At 36.4% G+C, this 20,415-nt stretch overlaps 1 protein-coding gene across 1 annotated transcript in view; it reads right to left on the bottom strand.

Annotated features, from left to right (window-relative positions):
* Positions 1 to 259: 259 nt before the first annotated feature.
* The window catches only part of LOC140145017 (uncharacterized), a 44,835-nt gene continuing 24,679 nt past the window's right edge, over positions 260 to 20,415 (bottom strand). Inside the window, exons 5-9 of the mRNA XM_072166808.1 lie at positions 14,356 to 14,409; positions 8,029 to 8,070; positions 6,505 to 6,585; positions 2,469 to 2,534; positions 260 to 1,374 (exon numbers count right to left, since the gene is read on the bottom strand). Of these exons, the coding sequence (XP_072022909.1) occupies positions 875 to 1,374; positions 2,469 to 2,534; positions 6,505 to 6,585; positions 8,029 to 8,070; positions 14,356 to 14,409 (743 nt within the window). The 3' untranslated portion in view covers positions 260 to 874. The remainder of the gene's footprint in view (positions 1,375 to 2,468; positions 2,535 to 6,504; positions 6,586 to 8,028; positions 8,071 to 14,355; positions 14,410 to 20,415) is intronic.

Below are 20,415 nucleotides of genomic sequence, written 5' to 3'. Positions count from 1 at the left end.
TATGACAAACTATACTTTTTCTGAATCCTTAAGAGTAGAGGAATGCTTTGGTATAGTTTTTAATAAGATTAGAGCAATTTTGAAATTTGGCCCCTGTATGACCTTTTCCCGCCAAAACTACCTTTCCACCAAGTATATTTTAGTATATTTTGGTATGATGTTCAGGGACATCTCTAAAATGTATAAAAGTGAAAAAAATTCTGTTGCAATTAGTGGTGGGTGACACCACTAATTTGTTTAGATTGACTGGACTATAAGGATTTATAGCTGTATTAAAGACAAGTGAAATGTTTTGTAACTATTTCTTCAAGATCCATTGATCCCATCGTCAACTTTCACTGAAGAATGCTGCAAACATGCTTTTCCTCTTAGGATTGTGTGCTCAGTTATTCCCAGTCCATAATTTTTTATTTAATATCTTTAATTGTTAAAATTAAATTGTATGTCCATGTCATGTTTTTTTTTTTTTTTTAGGAAATCTGTATCATTGGGTATTGCTTTCATTATGAATCATTGATAAAAAAAGGAGGAAAAAGAAATAGTGCGGAAAAAAGTAACATTCAACTGTGTAAGCATCTATATGGACTAACTCCTCCAACATTGACTGAAAATGTCTTTATATTTTACCCTATCGTGTTGCTTTTGGTCTTTCATTGATAGGGTATGATAGTACAACAGCACTTGCTACAAAAATGAAAAAATCTGATTTATTTTAATGATTTTTTAGATCTTTTGATTGATAGTGAATCACTGATAGAGCACTGGAGAATACATTCTCTATCCATGATAAGAAGACTGCGGGAGGAGCATAGCAGATGGCCTATTATTATAATATACTGCTCTTTCTATCTGTTTTATTGGTTCAGTTCATAGATCATTTGCAGGTGGTGTGCGGCACAAGTCCATCAAAAATAAAAAATATTGACTGTTTCAGATGCTTAATGACCTCACGAAGTTTCGTAGGCTGAATCTCTATGTCTGAAAGCAGGTGCTCACAAATTGCATCTTCAATAAAGGTATCCTTATCAACTTTCGCCAGGTCAATAATAAAAAGCAGCCGGATGTTTTCAAGCGTTTTCCGCACACACCAATCATGAGCAACCTTGGCGCAAAATGATGATTTGCCTTGCCCAGGATCTCCTACCAAGATAAAACGTCTACTCGCTTCATCTTCTTTAATCTCAAACAGTTCTTCATATGATTCTAGACTTTCTTTTATTGGTTTACTTTCCGGCCCGACATCGCGATCTATGGTTACGGGTATGTAGATTTTGTCAAAGTCCATCCAGTTGCCTCCCCACGGATAAACCCACTTCTTGCAAACATGACCCTGGTAGTGCTTTTTCAACTCCTCAGTAATATCATTAATCCACTCTAGATAAATTTAAATTTAAAAAAAGGATCAATCAATCAATCAATCAATCAATCAATCAGAACAAGCTTGACTTTAAACAAGGTAAAGGAGACTGGTGGATTCCATGACCCATCTTTAGCATAAATTTTAGGTTGTAAATGTTTGGCAAGGTACCTCGATTATAGGCTCGTAACCAAGGCCTGCGGAGGGTGGGACGTAACCCCCAAACACAAAAATTCCATTTTGTGTGCGTGGACGTCTCGGTACTGTATGCCCAAAAGGTTAACATGTCTGAGAAAATATCATGATATAAGGCCTAGGAAAATACCACAGAAGGTCTGTAAAAATTACCATGGAAGTACTTGTGGGTGAACCTGGGGGGTTGGGATGTAGCAGGGGGGGGGAAAAGCTGCACTTTTGCCATAGGTAGTTGACATTATGGCTACAAAAAAAAGGCCTGACAGCAATTGAAATGGAGTAGCTTTTGGCGGGAAAAGGTCATCGAACATTACACAGGGTCAAATTTCAAACTTGCTGAGATTCAAACCTCATACACTATATATATTAATACAGATCTCTCAACTTCTCCTGTATAGATTCTTCCATTAGTCTAAAAAGAAAACAAGTTTGTTTCCTGTAGGCCATTTGTATTTAGTTTTTGAAGTAGAATAGGCGCATTTCACTTTTTTATTGTAAAACTTAAGGTAAATGCCTTTTTGTATAGATGAGTTGACCTCAACGTTTATCAACAAAGGGCAAGGACTGGTAAATCTATATGCTTGAGTGAACTGCATATACAACCACTACACTGTTCAATAGCCTTATTGTGATGTGGCGGGAGTTTTAAAAGCACATGTCCTGAACAAAATATGATGCGCACGCATACTGCCAGGCAAGGAACAATGAGAATTGCCGACAAACTGCCTGGCAATGACGTCACAAGTCAACCCATCTATAGGAATAATGCCTCATAGTTTTATAAATCATTCATATTTCAGCAACTGTTTTGATCATAGGAACCACAAGTGTTAGCTAAATTTCATGGATATTTCCATCATCAAAAAATACCATTTAGGTTTTTGAAACAAACTTTTTTTAACTTTATGTTTCTTACCATCAATTGGCTTATCAGCTGCTTGTGTCTTGTTTCCACCTTCACCTCTCAGTTTTGAATCTGCATCTGTAAGAATGAATGTATGTTACCAAATATTCATTGCAGATCAAATCTTTCAAGACCTTACTTATTTAACTAAATAAGTCCTTCAATCTTGCAGCACAATGTCTCTATGTAACGACGTCATTAGGTGGTGTACAATGTGCCTCAAATTTCAGAATTGTAATAACTGTAATCTGTTTATGCTTAAATGTTGAGAAAACCATCCACAAAGTACCGCTATCACTAACAAACAGGCACATCAGCTTTTAAAAAAAATCTTTTTTCCATTAACTCAACACTGAATAAAAACACTATTTTCATTACCAGCCATTTAGCTCAGACCCGATTTAGCGTAGAATATGGTGAATTCGCCATTTTGACAAAAAACTATTCTGAAAATCTGTAAAATTACTAATAACTGTTCAGCACAAAGTTATTTGAAAAAAGGTATAATGGTAATTTTGTTATGACCTGTTTTTACTTTCACTAAATATTTGATATCTATGGATTATTATTATGATGTTATAAAGCCATCTTTGTGTGGAATAAAGGTGGCACTTTTGAAGATAATTACTGCCGTGTGTGAGTTTCATCATTTGAAATGCTGGCAGAGATCGATCTGTCATAAAAATGTAGAAATGATTCGTCCTTAATGTCGTAGCATGTATATATGTCCACAGTATATTGGCAAACCCACAGCTGTGTAAAGGTGAAGATTAAATTTGCAGCAAGGTTCCTTGAGCAAATTATATTCTCTGTAATAAGGACGTCAGACATTTTTGGGTTAAAACTGTGGTAAAAATCACATAAAAAGTATGTTTTTCAACCAAAAAACTCATATTGACAAATTTCACTTAATCTCATACTCATATCAAGAATTATCCAGCATTTTAAAGCTATACATCTGTGCCAAATTTGGTGCATCCCTATAAATGAATGTTTGATTTCTCCAATGGTGGGTAAGTGCAGGCCCGTAGCCAGGATTGGTTGCGGGAGGCTTAAATGTGGACCTTTTGTAAATTTTGCGTTCAAGAAAGGGCTGATTTTAACATTTTTACCAAAAATTTGCCCTTCAAGAAAGGACTGATTTAAAAATTTTTACCAAAAATTTGTCCTTCAAAAAGGGGCTGAATTGTAACATTTATTACAGAAAATTCGGGGTCTTTCAGGGTCAAATCACCATAGATTGCTACAGCTTGCCATAGATTGATTGCAGGTTCATGGCATTTGGTGGGAACGACCAACAAACCGAGTCAAAACTTTTGTCAAGGCACTCTGCGTCATTTGGAGTGAAATCGCCATAGAGTGTTGCATCACTTGCATGTTCAAGAAATTTGGTGGGAACGACAACCAAAGTGAGACAAAAAATGTCAAGGTGATTTTAGTGTCAAATCCCCATAGATTGTTGCATGTTCATGAAATTTTATGGGAACAACCCAAGGTATCCCTTGTCATTGGTTATCTTTAGAGTGCCAACTCTCATCATCGCTTTGGATGTATATTCCACAATCGTTTAAACTCAACACAGAGCACTCTTCATCCTCCATGGCTACTTAAAATAAATTTGAATCTTTATAAACTTTTTATTTGCATTTAATGAGTCAACCACACATGCGCTAACAAGAACACTTCTTGATCTCTACCCCTCCTTGGTTATTTGCGACACACTGAAACTAGGACAGATCACACATGTTGAGTGGTTTACTTTCTATTTTCTGTCATTTTATGGATATTTTACTTTCATCTCTACAGTCAAGAAGGACTATAGAATATTAACTTGCTTATGTCAGTTACTTCTCGATTGCTGTGCTGGTGTTTCATCAAGTAGTCTCCTTAGGTGTCCAAACCACCGAAGCCTTTTTGCTTTGATTTTCACTCCATGAAGTTTTTGTCATTTTGTCTGTCCATTTAATATTTAGCATTCTCAAGTATTTTAGCATCCATAGCTCACTATTGTAAAGAATTAACTTGATATGTAAGCAGAGAGGAACATGTTTTCATGACCATTGATGTTTTCTGTGAATTGAGAATGAAGTTTAGTTTGTGATTTGTTGCCATGGCCAGTCTCCTCTCCTCTTTATATCTTCTGCTGGGTCCAATTGAGTGCCTAAATCAGGGGTTCTCAAGTAAAGTATCTGAAGCTCCACTTTTAGAAATAGAATAGCTCAAGCTCAACTATCTTAGTGAGCGAACGAAGTCCAGAGGCCCGCTTTACTCATGTATCGAGGGGGCTCCGCCCCCTGAAGCTCATGGGTTTTATGCATTGTAAATGGTCTATGACGGCTCTTTTTTGGCATGTGGTCAAGTGCCACTTGGCTTGCGTCGATGCGCCACAAGTGGTGCGCGCCCCGTCATTTGAAAATCCCTGGCCTAAATAATTGCATTTTTTCCATGTTGTCTCACCAGTTTAGTTTGCTTGGGATAGGTTTCTTAATGTGTTAAATTTTGAATTTGTTATTTGCTATCCAGCATATGTCATCAGCATATTTTTGATCAATCATGAAGTATCTGTTTTGGCACTGTACATATGATCTTGTAGATATATCGGAAGTGTTTTTTCGGGCGTGATTTGATTTTGCATAATTGTGATCGTGGTGATTGTTGGTTCGTTTATTTGTTCAAGAGCTTTCGCCAAGTAAAACATAAAAGAACTGGACTTCAGCAATCTCCTTGTGGAACCCCTGTGTCTGTTGTGAAGAAATCACCTGTTGTCTGTCCTAATCTTGTCTTTTTAACCTGATATCTTGCAGAGGTGCTAAAGGTCATTGCTACAAGTAGTTGACAACACAGAAACTGAGAAGTTGTACAAATCACTATCTATGTACAAATTAGTCAAATACGGCCTTGGCAAAGTAAATAGAAGAGGTGAGCAGCTCCTGGAATTCTGTGCACTAGCTACACAAGTTAGCAGAATGCAAATGCAAGCAGCAGCTAAGAACAAAGATGGTGTATTAAAGCTTATTAACCCAACTCCCTCTCTGCTTTTTGCCTGAGTGGTAGGAAGGAAGGACGAAAGAAGATGAAGAAAAAAGCTGCTTTCTCCGCCCGTGATTTGATCCAACGACCCCTCGGGTGTCAACAAGCAGAACGCCTATAGCAAGCCATGCAAGTGACCGTAGTCCGGCCATCATTTGTGCGTATTATGTAGTTTGGCAGGATCGCGCAATCGGATCACGTGGGATGCAGTCGGTTTGTGCTGTATTGTTTTGTATGGTCTAGAAGTGTTCGGGATAAAAACACCCCTGCTGAGGTGATGTAGTACTGGGAGGAATACTTCAACAACCACGTGAACACTCAGTTCCCACAAAAGATATTCTCCCCACTATTCCAGTCCAGACCCTGCAGTTACCAACACCCCAATTATACCTTTCATAATAGACAAGGTAGAGGGGGGCACTCAACTTTGGAAGTGACGGGGGTGTGCAGACAGCAGTCTGAAACTAGGGGTCGTTTGGTGAGAGCCTAGACACCAAAAAAGGAGGTCTTTCCGTGAGAAGGCTCCCCAAAAGGGTGTCTTTCCGTGAGACTGGGGAAAATCTTACCAAAAAAGGGGGTCTTTCCGTGAGATTGGGAAAAACTTGGGTCAAAATATAAAAGTTATAAAAATTTGAAAAAACGGGGTCATTTGGTGACAGATTATCAGAAATTTGTCCAAAATTCTTGAAAAAGGGTGTCTTTTGGTGACAAGAAAACAAGAAAGGGGTCATTGGGTGAGAGGGAGTTCAGTAAAACAAAAAAGGGGATAATTGGGTGAGAGGGAGTTGAAAAATGAGGGTCAATGTGGCCGCACATTCCTGTCACCCATTTGTAGTGAATGCCCCCCACCCCACCCCACCCCCAAGACATACCACATAAAATATTTGAGGGGTTGCAATTTCTTACTTATATGCATACGCCATTTTAATCAATTAAAAATCACTATACTGTGACCGCTTTAAATTGATTGCGTACTTGTACAGGTTAGCTTTGGCTTTGGCATAAACTGAGAAATTACCTTTCTCTTCGGCCACCTGAGCAGCAATATCTTCCAACTTAGCAGCCACATCTGCCACCTTAGCAGCTACATCTGTCTGACCTGAAGCAAAATGAACAATTACTTAAGTTAAAATCAGTTAATCAAATCCAATCAGTTCAAATAATTTAATCAAGTAATCAAGTAATCAATTAATCAAATTCAATCAATTAATCAATCACTCATTCAATCAAAATCAATCAATCTACCAATCAACCAAATCAGAAGTACTGGCTGGAACAGGGGTTCTGAACTGTCCCTACAACATGTATAAAGCTAAAATAATAGAGATCCTGAATCATTTTTTTAAGTATTAATATTAATTTAGTTTATGAAGGAAATTTGAGGGCCCAATAAGATTTGTGGGCAAATAAAATATCCTCGCGATATTTTTCCACGATAGCTCAGTTGGTAAGAGCGATGATCCAGATATGCATAGTTTTCTGTTGTCAAATTTGAACAAAATAATAATTTTGTGATTACGTTTAACAGAAACAGAAACACTCAATCATCATTTTGGTGTTGTTTTCTTTCGGGCAGTAAAGTTAAACAGAGATGACAACCATTCTTGATTTATAAAATGCAGGGGCGTGGGCATAATTTAAAACAAGACCAGGCAACAAATAAAAACGTATAAATAAAGCACTCAGTAAATAACTAAAAAGTATACTGAAATCCAGAAACCCCTGTATCTCTACTACATTGACTACCAACAGAGAGAACTTGTGGACAGCTATGAGACATCTAGGCTTTGCTGAAAAAATAGTGAGACTTCTGCAAGCATTATTTGTTTTTTCATATGCTTTTACATAAATATGTCATATTCATGATACATGAACATTTTGCTAGATAAATGAGAGTTTTCTCAAAATCATGAAAGTTGCTTTACAAATAGTCTTTTGCTATAAAGAGCAAATGATATGTTACTGCATGCACTTCAGAGAAATAGTTAAAAGTCTGTGACAAGACTATAGTGCAGTATGTGATGTCATTAATTAATTAGATATTATCACTAATTAGGTTTAGTGTATCTCACTCATGGGATAATTGTGTACAACATTCCCCACGTTTTGGATGACATAGCGGCGTATCAGTGACATACACCACTATGTCATAAATATGTGACATACGGCACTATTTCGTTATATCACAACTGTGTAGCTAATACGGATATCACATGTCGTATGTCAATTTTGAATGGAGAATATTTTTTTTTTAATTTGACATACTAACGGACATGAGTTTAATGACTGTAAATTACAATTAATTGGTGAATGACAGCAATGTATTTTATACATTAAATGTAACTTAAATATTTATTTTTTTCATATCTATTCAACAAAATATAGACATTTAAATCGAGGTAATGTATGAAAAACGTGTAAAAGTTGTAAAAAACTTCAAATGCGATTATCTGAAAATGGCCATTTTCGTGATACGCTATATACTTTGTCATCCAAGCAATGAATTAATTTGAGTTTAATGAGCCAAGACTTGCAAACTTACCTTGCTTTAGGTCAGCCATATCAGAAGCTAAACCTGCTTGCCCTATAGAAAACAAAATCAGATGTTATCAGAAGCTATTATAACGGAACCAACATAATGAAGCTAAACACATCACATAAAATACTTCTTTTCGAGATAACAACTAAAACTCTTCATCAAATATTCAAACTAAAATAGCAAAAAGGAACCCAGTTTTGTTCTGCAAATATTGATGTCTCATTTGTCTTAATAGCATAAAATTTGATGCAATGGTTACCTTTTGAATGAAAAAGATGCAGATTCAAAAGTTGCACCTGCACCCACTGAAAATGTTGCTTTTGTTGCCAGAGTGGTCAACACGGGTCATCATTTATCAGTCATGTAGCTAGAGAATGTAATGGTACACTGACTTGAGTAGCTCTTTAGTGCAACTTTAGATTCTGCATAATTTTTCATTCAAGGAGTTACCACGGCTAAAAATTTTGTGCTATCCAGACATATCGAAATTTGCAGAACTAAAATTGTTTGTTTTTTGTATTTCAGTTTTGAAATCTGTTCTATGGATTTTGAGTTATTGCCTCCTAATTCAGTAGGTACCAATATACCAACTATGTTTTAGTTTCTTCAATACTAGAGAAAATTAATAAATGACAATATCATGATGCCCTCAATGAAGTGATAAAAAGTATAGTGATTTAATTTATGACATTTGGTTAAAGAATAGAGGTAGTATAGTTAGGTCAAAAAACTCAATTTGGTGACCACTCTCTGACTAGTAAGGTTTGACGATTGAATAGCCCCCATGTCCCTCGCGAAAATTCCGGCATTTTTCGCTAGAGACCAAAATCCAAAATGGCCGCCGCCACCATTTTGAAAATTCAAGTTTTGAACCAGAGCACCTATAATCATGCACAAAGACACTTTTTTGGATATGTCGAGTACAAGAAATCCAACCGTCCCCCCCCCCCCAACTTTCCCATTTTCCCACTTGAGGGCAACACAACAATTTTTTTTTTTGGCCTATTGGTCATGAACCCCAGATAAAGCGGAAATGACACACTTAATGCTTCTGCTCTCATTCAAAAATCACATTTACACTCTACCAAATGGGGGCCATCTTGGATTTCTGGGCAAAAATTGTGTTATAACGTCAAATTAATGTCAGATGTCAATGTCAAAAAGTGTCTTTGTACACAATTTTAATTTTTGGTATTCTGGTTCAAAACTTAGTTTTTTCAAGATGGCGCCGGCGGCCGCCATCTTGGATTTCTGGGTAAAAATGAGATCGTAATGTCACAGTAATGCAAAGATGTTTTACTTTAGTAAAACCTAGATAAGCTGATGCCTATACTGATGCACGGCAGTGAACGTAACCGTTCGGCTGAAATCCAGAAATGGCGTCATTTGTTCTGGTGCTGCCACTTCCGGTAACGCGGGAGAAGAACATGCCTTTTGCAAACAAAATGGCCGACTCGTCCCGGCCCCTTTCCAGCGAAAATACAGCTTATTTAGCCAATGTGAACATATTGAATATTGACAGTTTAAATGATTGCCAATTGCTCCAGAATGATCTCAATGCACTTGTTGATTGGAGCAGCACCTGGGAGTTAAATTTTCATCCCTCCAAGTGTCAAGTTATTTCGGTCACCAGAAAACGAAAACCATTTCATTTTGACTATTTCATGAACAACATTAAACTTAGTTCTGTTAAATCCATTAAAGATCTTGGTATTGAAATATCTTCAAAACTAGACTGGAATACTCATATCAACAATGTAGTCAAAAAGTGCAATAGAAAATTGGGTCTGATTAAGCGCACTGTAGGTTTTAACGCACCTGTGAAAGTCACCAAAGCCCTGTATCTAGCCCTGATCAGGAGTGATCTTGAGTTTGGTAGCTGCCTCTGGAGTGGTACCTCCAGACACAATGTTGAGTGCCTGGAAGGTGTCCAGAGGCGAGCTACCAAATTCATTATGCACTATCCTGATCTGGACTATCGGGAGCGCTTGTGCCAATTGAACTTGCTCCCTCTTACAATGCGTAGGGAACAGCTTGACCTTTCATTGTTTTTTAAGTGTATTACAGGTGTGTATGACCTGGACATTGACAAATATGTCAAATGTTGCAACTCTGGGTCTGGACAAGGGCATCCCACCACTAGATCATCTACTGCTCCTCTTCTTCTTAAGGTTCCTTTTTGTAGGACTGAGGCATTCAAGTCATCTTTTTTCAACCGCATTGTATCTTTGTGGAATCAGCTTCCTCCTAGTACTAGGTCTTCTTTATCTTTTTCTATTTTTAAAACTAATGCGGTTCTTTTTTTAAACTCAAAATTTGATTCAAATTTGAAGCCAACAATGCGTGCACGTGGTTTTCTTCATGTAGCTGCACTATGTGCAGGTCTACTTAAAGGGGAGGGACTGGGCATGGGCGGCTTATTTTTGGTCTTGAGGTGGGATGGTCTTAGAGGTGATACGCACCTGTTCGTCCCATTCTCTGCACTGGTATTAATTCGTATTTTAAACATGTATATTATTGTAATCTTTTCAGAATGTATTTTGCTATTTTATATTTTACTGTTATTATGATATTGTGCAATCTCCAGTGTATAGAGTCTAATAAATAAATAAATAAATATGGTATTTCACGATATAACAGTAATTAAAAAGAAAACTGCAAACGTTCGTTCGTCGGATGTTTGACGAAGTGACCAGCTCTAATGGCGTCACTATGTAAACAACATAGAGGTATAAATAATTAATTAGGTAATACCAAATATGGAGGTATCCAAAAGTATGCTAATTAGAACAGGTTAGAAGGAACGACGAATCAGAATACGATCCTGGTATCCAGTTCTATGCAAATGAGTTGAAGGAGGTTACGTGAACATGTAAACTTGTGCGACTCTTGTGTATACCGACCTCTGTGCAGTAATGTCAGATTCGAAATCCTTTTGGTCGACTTATGCAAAAAAGTGTCTTTGTACGCGATTTTAGGTCCTCTGGTTCAAAACTAAATTTTTCAAGATGGTGCCGGCCACCATCCCGGTGTTGTCACTTAACATTCAAAGGCGTAACGCATGATCGTTCCCTAAGTCAAAAATACCCCCCTATTTTGCGCGGTTTCAAGAACATTTTCGTCATTTTTTACCCCTATTTTATACGAAAACGGGTACAAATTAGCCTTAAAAAATACCCCTATTTTTTGCATTTCAAGTACACTTTTACAAAAGTACCCCTTTTTCAACATTTCAAGAACACACACAAAAACACTTGTTCTGATTCATTGTCTTTTCTGAGGAGAACTCTGTTGTCCTTTTAATATACATGTATAAATGAGGAAAATAACAGAAAAATATATACAAATACATCCAAGGATGCATCATGTGTTTTTTATGATACAGTTATCAACAATGTAAACTCCCGTTTTTTTGTTGTTGCAAAATAAAGCTTGAATGTGACCAATACATAAACTGACTGACAAAAATTACGAACTCTCAGCGGCATTTGCCACGAATTCCCTCACTCAAACCACTATATTCAGCCCCATCTTTAGATATTTTCAAGAAAAACCTCTAGCTTGCCGGTCACCAAATAGTTAGCGATTTGCGGTTTTCGCCCTGCTGACTACAACTTCAGAAGGTTCAGAAGGAACAATTCCTTTATGATCAGGTCGATTCAGGTGCCATTTCGAAGAGTTTGTGGCCACTGATCTTTGTGTAGAGATCAGTGTTTGTGGCTCGGTTTGTGGGTACCCAGTTTGTCAAGGCTCCGGAGGCCGGGCGTGTCATTAATAAAGCCAATGAAAAAAGTCTCATGTAATCAGCGGCCAAACTGGGTAAGTCCCCAGTAACGTAATCGGTGTAAACAAACCATGAAACAAATAAAACCGAGTCGAGCGTGTTGCTGAATATTTAAGCCGGGATATTGGTACGTCAAAAAAGTTTCACAAAAGTGCTATCCGGGCGGAAATTGAGCGAGAAATGGTAAGATTTCTTGGGATTTCAACATTATCATGATGATGATTCACAAAAATATACCCTATTTTCTAATTTCGAGTACACCGTCGTCAAAAACAACCCTATTTTTTAAACATCGCGAACATAAAATGTTCGCGAACATAGTTTAAAAATAACCCCTTTTTTCGCGAAATTGGGAACGATCATGCGTACACATAGTCAATGTTAAGTGACGACACCGGGGCCACCATCTTGGATTTCTGGTTGAAAATGATGCCGTAATGTCAAACTAATGTCAGAATCGGAATCCTTGTACTCAACATATCCGAAAAAGTGTCTTTGTGCATGATTATAGGAGCTCTGGTTCAAAACTTAAATTTTCACACTGGTGGCGGCGGCCATTTTGGATTTTGGCCTCTAGCCAAAAATGCCAGGATTTTCACGAGGGACATGGGGGCTATTTTTTTCTAAATGGTCCATAAAATGGTCCAATCGTCAAACCTTGCTAGCCAGAGAGTGGTCACCAAACTGATCTCGAGGTTTTTGACCTAATTAGTATGATTTCTTGAATGAAGCTACCTGCACTATAATGTAGCTCTTTCGCATGTACACTCCTCAAAAGAATTAAAGTAGTATCAGATGAATATATAAGCATTTTGGAAAACATAGGATATGATGATAATATTATTGATAATTGTGCTTGATCTTTCATTACATCACTTGGGGACCTTGACCGTGGTGACGTTTGAAAAATGGCACTCGTATCGAAATTTTATCCTCCATTACCCCCCCCTCCTCCCCTCAAGATGTGGGTGATAGCGGATATTTGTAATGAGTGAATTTTGTCTACAACTTAGGGTACAAGTGATGTAATGAAAGATCAAGCACAATAATCAATATATTATCATCATATCCTATGAAAAATGCGGATATATTCATCTGATCCTTTTGAGGAGTATATTTTAACATGTAATTTTACCCTTTTTGTGTCACAAACATCCTAAAATGTCACATGTAGTGATTAACCTTTAAAATATGTGACCAGCTCCAACAAAACTCATTCGAGTTATCACATTCCCATAAAAATCTAATTGTGGAATTCTTAATTTCATGGTATTTGACCTTGGGACTAAGTGGACTTTCAAATCCTTGAAAGTACCTATTAAAAAGAGGTTTATTTAATCAATAATTGACAGTTGAACTATGATAATCCCTATTCAATCATGTGTAAAGCTTGACGGGAGCACGGTGGCCTAGCGGAACGGGCACTGACTCATAATTGGAAGGTTGCGGGTTCGAGCCCCGGCGACGCCATCATGTTGTGCTCTTGAGTAAGGCACTTTATCTCGATTACTGATCTCCACCCAGGTGTTTAAATAGGTACCGGCATTCTTAAATGCTGGGAAGGTAACAGACTCGCTGTAGAGGTGGTGTAGCGATCCCCCTATAGCAACATTACATGGAGGAGTCGGGTCCAATCGCCAATGAAAGAGAGATGGGCACTCCGATCACTGTTTATACAGGATCGTCTCCTTTACCTTTTTAAAGCAGGAAACTATATATAGCCCATTAATAAGAATAGCAATCTGTTAAAAATATCAAGGTATCTTTTTACAAAATTATCCATATCTTGAAAAGTATTGATGCTATTGTTCTCATTCGGTAGTATCAATGTCTCCATCCACTGATTGCTTTGTGATAGTTCATTTATCTGAATTCATTGTCCATCACGGCTTATTGCAGTGGGCACGGGTAAATCAGAAGCACGTGATTGTGAACTTAGCATTGATTTGGGGAATCAAGCTCTCCATTAAATACTTTTGATTGTGATATTTTTATCCGCAATGGTAGCCTATTATTATTAAGTGATATCCATTTTACATTTTTGTCATTGCTACTATTTCCAATTTTTATAATACTTTTCCTTTTGTATTTTTTTATTATTATCTTTATAGTATGTAGTATTATTATTATAAATGCTATGATAATGATGATTAGTGTATTAATTGTAATAATTTAATATGTGTAACCATGTTATAGTTATTTCATATATATTTTGTATGTGATGTTGCAGATATATGTGAAAATAAAATAATCTGAATCTGAAATCTGAATATATAATTTTGGTATCATTTTAAAGCTTATTGTCCCGTGCTTACATTTTTATTCAAATCTTGAAATGTCAAAAATGCAACTTGTTCCTGGTTTTGTCGGAACAGGTCACATTTTAAAATTGTCATAATATTCTATGCACTGCCATGCATGGAACCATATTATATTTATGAGTATACTTGACAACCAAGAAAGGGTACTTCTGAACATGCTATGTACTGACTTGTGAAAAATGGCGGTATAAGTAGGTATCCTGGTACTAATAAAAGTAGTCTTACCTTCCTGAGTTTCCTCATGTTGTTTCTTAGCAAGTTCCTCTGCATGTCTTTGGCCTGTTAAAAATCATGAAAACAAATTATACTTATTGATATTGAAAGTATTCAAGAACAAAATAGGGTCTAAAAGACTAGTGCTGAATGCAATTAATGCAGATGGCACAGTAATAAGTCACACTTCTATTTTTTTTTGGTTTGTGTAAGACGGAGAATAGCAAGATGTAGCAGTTGGTGGATTACTATTCATCTTACAAAAGGTACCGCCAATACATGTAGCTCTTCATGTGTATTCTTTTACCCTTTTAGTGTCAAAATGTCACGGTGGTTGACGTTTTATACGTCAGTGTGAGATACAGCCCCAAGGAAGAACAATTTTTGTTGAATTGGGCTTTCCGTGTTGAAATTAAGTCTAATATAGAACCCATACATTAAAAAATACTCGAGTTAGGTGGTAATATTTAGAGTGTAATGTTCATTCTGCTTTAAAATATTGAAACATCCATTATTATGAACTGCTACGCATGGAAGCAACAGCAACCATGTATTAATGAGTATACTTGAAAACCAAGAAATGGTACTTCTGAGCACGCTATAAACTGACCAAAACTTGTCGTGAAAAATGGCGGTATAATACAAAAACCCACCCAAGTCCATCGAAAGTGATTTTGAGAAAACTGAAAAACGAATGCGTATCATACATGCTGGGTATAGGCCATGCTGGATTTTACATGCTCAATAGACGCACGTCGGTATAACTTGCCCATACAGTAGCTGTAAATAAATGATATAGCCTCGTTCACTGATATTCATGTTAAGTAAATGGAAATAATTTGGAATATCAAGCAAAAAATACAGCCTATGCTAAGAAAATATGAAGCATGATCCAGAGTTTATTATTTAAATTATTAAGAGGGACCCCACCTAACTATCATACATGGTTGGCCAAGGTCAAAAATTTTTTATGGTGTTGGTCGAAAGGGCTTTGGGTGTAGATTGTAAAAATCCACTTTGCTTGCTCATATGTTACCCGTTGCCATGGTAACGACCTGAAATGTATTTTAGGTGATTTTAGCTCATTTCAGACTGAAAATGCTGAAATTTGCCTAATAAAGAACAGGCCATAGCTCCATTATTCGAGAAGATAGAAAAAATTGATTAGATCCTTACAATGGACCATCTTTCTACTTTCCAACAAAAAATAAAAATTATTCATGTGGTGTTCGGTCGTATCTTTTTGTGACCTGGCAACACTTATAGTTTTGCCCTTGTGAAAAAGTGACAATTTTGACCTATTTTTGAGGTGCAAAAAAACTATTGGCCATGACTCCCAGAATATTGCAATTGTGGTTGTGAACAAAGCAGACCATGCCCCATTCAAAATTGATATAAATTGCTTGGGGATTATATCAGTAAAGCGAGTGTTGCCAGAAAATAACACATTTGTTGAAAAGGGCTAAATTTGACTGGGAGTGTTTTTCCCCTGTATTTAAGTAATACTGAAAACATTTGTTATGTTTATGCATCATGTTATCTCACAATTGAATGTTTTTGATCTAGATATTAAATATTAAACAAACTCAATTTCTATTTTGATATTTAAAGTGTTGCCAGTATTCAAAAACTGCATTTTAAGGTATTTTAGTCAACTGACTAGTAATTGGCACATATTTAAAAGTCTAAAACCAAATGATAAAAGTATAATCACTTGGATTATACTTCTGAATATTGATGTAGCAGGCCTTTCAACTCATACAACAATAAGCTATGGCAACTGCAGTGTTGCCATAAAATAAACAAATTTAGTACTTTCTTTCTACAGACTACATTGTTATGCCCTGATTTTTGGGAATTTGAGAATTCAATTCTAAACAAAGTGTATTATGTTTTAATGTACTATATACACGACATGTGTTAACAGAAAAAAGACACACTTCTGAGCTCTTCTGCATTGCAAACATGACAAATAATATGAATTTGTCTGCCCTATTTCTCCTAACAAGAGTTATTTAACATGCTCATGATCGGGGTGAATTTTGGTGGAAAACACCCGGGAAAACATGCTCCTTGCGCCGTTTCTTTTCTTCTTTTTTTTTCCTTTTCTTTCTTGCTCTCTCACTTCTCTTTAATTTTTTTCTCACCCAGGGGGGGGGGGACTCTTCTCCCTGTCCCCACCCCTAGCTACGCTACTGTAAACAGAACAAAATGTTGACCCCGTTTTTTTAGTGCATAACGACATAATTTTATTTTTGATTCCTCTATTCAACAATGAATTGTCCAAAGGATGAAAAGCATCAAAAGTTGTCCAATCGCGGATTTGCATCATTCGGCTTTACGTTGTATTTTATTGGCTCTCTATATATTTATGTTTAAATAATGTGAGTATATTTGGTTGAAACACAGCACAGGCTATATAGACATTTCCCAATAAATTTTAAACACTTCTTTTAAACACTTCTTTTCATTTAAATGGAAAAAAAAGATATTAGGAACGGTAGAAACATTCCAACTTTGAAGAAAAACAAGTTCAAATGAACATTAGGAAAACATATATATTAAAAGGAATAAACCAATAATCTGAAAACATCAAAACATCGTAGTGCGGATGGCGCTGGCATGCGAATATATTGAGAAAATATTGAAGAGAAATAAGCAAGAAACTGCAGCCTAAAAATTAATGCTAAATCGAACCCTTGAAATATAGGCCTATTGAAAACCTAACTGGCAAAATCATGCAACAAAGAAGAAAAAAATGGAATTTTAATTTTCTCTTATGTTCATGATATTCGCAATTTAAAAATTGCGAATATCATGAACATAAGAGAAAATAAGAGTAACATGATTATCGATGTATCATTGCCCTCTATCCCACCTTTGTCCAGCCGATACAGTAGCATAACCAGGATATGTTCAGAGGGAGGGGGCGTATTTGGGGGGAGCATATGGGGAAAGAATATTAATTTCTTCAAAAGAATCACAACCGTTTCCATTAATCAGTCACTTAATACTCCTAATTAGTCGGAGAATGGAAGAAGCTATCGGTTAATGCATTTCTTCAATGTAGCGTATGTTTGAAGTAATAAAAATGGAATAAAAATGGTGTAATTTTAAAATGAAAAAAAATTCTCTGTAATTCTTACAATTATCCTAGAATATATAAAAGTGTACTTGACATGCTTTGTACCAGGGGCGTAGCAAGCGGGGGACAGGGTGGGCCGAAGTCCATGGGCCCCGAGGGTTAAGGGCCCAAGCAAAAGAAAATTAAATAAACACTGATTAAGTAGCTGCTAAAAGGCAGGGCCGAATTTACCTTGGTCTGGCTAAAATTTGGAGTCCCCAAACTCACCGTGAGGAAGGCATGTGCTGCACGCAAGAGGTCAGTTTGGGTTACAAATTGGGTGCCTTCTATAAGATCGACAGTGGTTGCAGAAGCATTGCAAATTAGAGGAAGATACGCATATTTTGTTCCGATCTTACTAGAACATTTGCGCGTGAAATAAATTTTTAATTTTCGGGCCATTTTATGAGACCAAAATGAAGGTGAGATTTGTTGTGTGAAGGGCTGAGTGCTAGTATGATATCTGTGAAGTGCATAAAATTTTGCAATTTTGCCATATTTTGGTCCCAAACATGCTGTTGTGGGCTAAGAAGAAGATACACAGGGCAATTTTGGGACCCCTCTGGCCCAATGGTAACACTGGCCCTGCTAAAAGGGCCCACTGTTTCTTGTCCATGGGCCCCGAGGCTCTTGCTACGCCCCTGCTTTGTACATGTCGACTATAACTTGCATGCTATATTTAGTTAGTAAAATAATTTTGACACACCCTATATGTTCTATTCATTTGTAATACACATGAAATCTATGGTATTGACTTGAATACAATAAACAATGCAATAACAAGATTTCAAGTGGTAGATTTAACTGTCACCATTTCTGCTGGGAATTTGGCCACTCAAGAATAGCATTTCACTCAGTCTCACGGTAAAATTTGGCACACCCTGTAAAATAAGCAATCATTTTAGTAGTTTCATGAAATCATTCTATTTTCAGACTAGTATATGCAGCATATGTTCGCTTTTTTGCACGCCCTGTAATATAGTGATTGTACAGATAAGTAATTGACATAAATGTTGTAGTTTTAGAAAGGGCAAACTGTGTACTTTCTTTAAAAAAAAAACCAACGAATTTCAGTTACTGGGAAATGATGAGATTGGCATAATACTATTCAACTTTTGTGTGAAATTACTTTGTTACAACCTATATTACCTATCGATCACCCTGTATAATTATTCAAATGCTAACTAATGTAATGGCCATCTTTGAAGCATAAGATTTCCAGAAATGTATGGGTTTGGATATTTTTCTTGAACTACATTTGAGATATAACCAAAAAGGTGCAAAAGGAGGTGATTTCAACCAAATTTCCAAATGTGCACCAATGGGGTACCAACATAAAAATGTAACCAAGTACTAAATTTGATTATTTTATGGCAACACTGCAGTTGCCATAGCTTATTGTTGAATGGCGTAAGGCCTGCTACATCAATATTCAGACGTATAGTCCAAGTGATTATACTTTATCATTTGGTTTTAGACATTTAAATATGTGCCAATTACTACATGTAGTTATTTGACTAAAATACCTTAAAACACAGTTTTTGAAAACTGGCAACACTTTAAATATCGAAATAGAAATTGAATTTGTTTAATATTTAATATCTTGATCAAAAACATTCAATTGTGAGATAACATGATGCACAAGCATAAAAAATATGTTTAGTATTACTTAAATACAGGGGAAAAACACTCCATGTCAAATATAGCCCTTTTCAATAAATGTGTTATTTTCTGGCAACACTCCGCTTTACTAATATAATCCCCGAGCCATTTATATCAATTTTGAATGGGGCATGGTCTGCTTTGTTCACAACCACAATTACAATATTCTGGGAGTCATGGCCAATAGTTTTTTGCACCTCAAAAATAGGTCAAAATTGTCACTTTTTCAAAAGGGCAAAACTATAAGTGTTGCCAGGTCAAAAAAAGATACAACCGAACACCACATGAATAATTTTTATTTTTTGTTGGAAAGTAGAAAGATGGTCCATTGTAAGGATCTAATCAAATTTTTCTATCTTCTCGAATAATGGAGCTATGGCCCGTTCTTTATTAGGCAAATTTCAGCATTTTCAGTCTGAAATGAGCTAAAATCACCTAAAATACATTTCGGTCGTTACCATGGCAGCGGGTAACATATGAGCAAGCAAAGTGGATTTTTACAATCTACACCCAAAGCCCTTTCGACCAACACCATAAAAAAATTTTGACCTTGGCCAACCATGTATGATAGTTAGGTGGGGTCCCTCTTAATTACTAGCAGTTGCAAATATTTAAATAAATATTTCTTTAAAAAACACAACATATGCATAACACTAAAACCCCATTGAGTGGCGGATAGGCTAAATCAATAAACTACCACGCTTTATGAGCAAGGTCATTAGATACCAATAGCTGAGGGGTGTTTCCATAACCTGACCACCTTTTCTGACTACCTTTTCTGACTACCTTTTCTGACCATCTTTTTTAACCTTCTTATTTGACATTATTTTGATGTTTGCTTCATTTTTATTATCTTTACACTTTGCACAATAATGTTGTACCTTTTGGATGTTAAGTGACATAAAATTGAAATTTCAAGTGAAATTTGTTTTGTTTTTCCATACTTCCATGGTTTTTCACAGGGCAGTTAACTTCTCAGTTTAGAGAGGAGACAGTTATCATTTCAGGTGCTTGGTCAATAATCAATAAAGTAAACACACTTACCACTTCACAAGGTCATATTCATGATATTTGTCAAACATGCCCTGATATATTATAGCCTTGGGTGCAGCATGAATGTGGATATGGGTTTAAGGGTATACGAGGTATTGTTGGTCGAAGCAGATTTTCATTATCTGAATCATGTGAATCAATATATTATTGAAAAATAACACTTTGGTGTTTTGCAGAAGTTCATTATCCCGGTTCATTATACAAATCATATACTTGGGAAAACTTGCTTAATT

The sequence above is a fragment of the Amphiura filiformis genome, unplaced genomic scaffold (assembly GCF_039555335.1).
Source record: "Amphiura filiformis unplaced genomic scaffold, Afil_fr2py scaffold_114, whole genome shotgun sequence".
NCBI lineage: Eukaryota > Metazoa > Echinodermata > Ophiuroidea > Amphilepidida > Amphiuridae > Amphiura > Amphiura filiformis.
The sequence above is the reverse complement of the archived record's forward strand: the minus strand, read 5'-3'. Positions and strand labels throughout refer to the sequence as shown.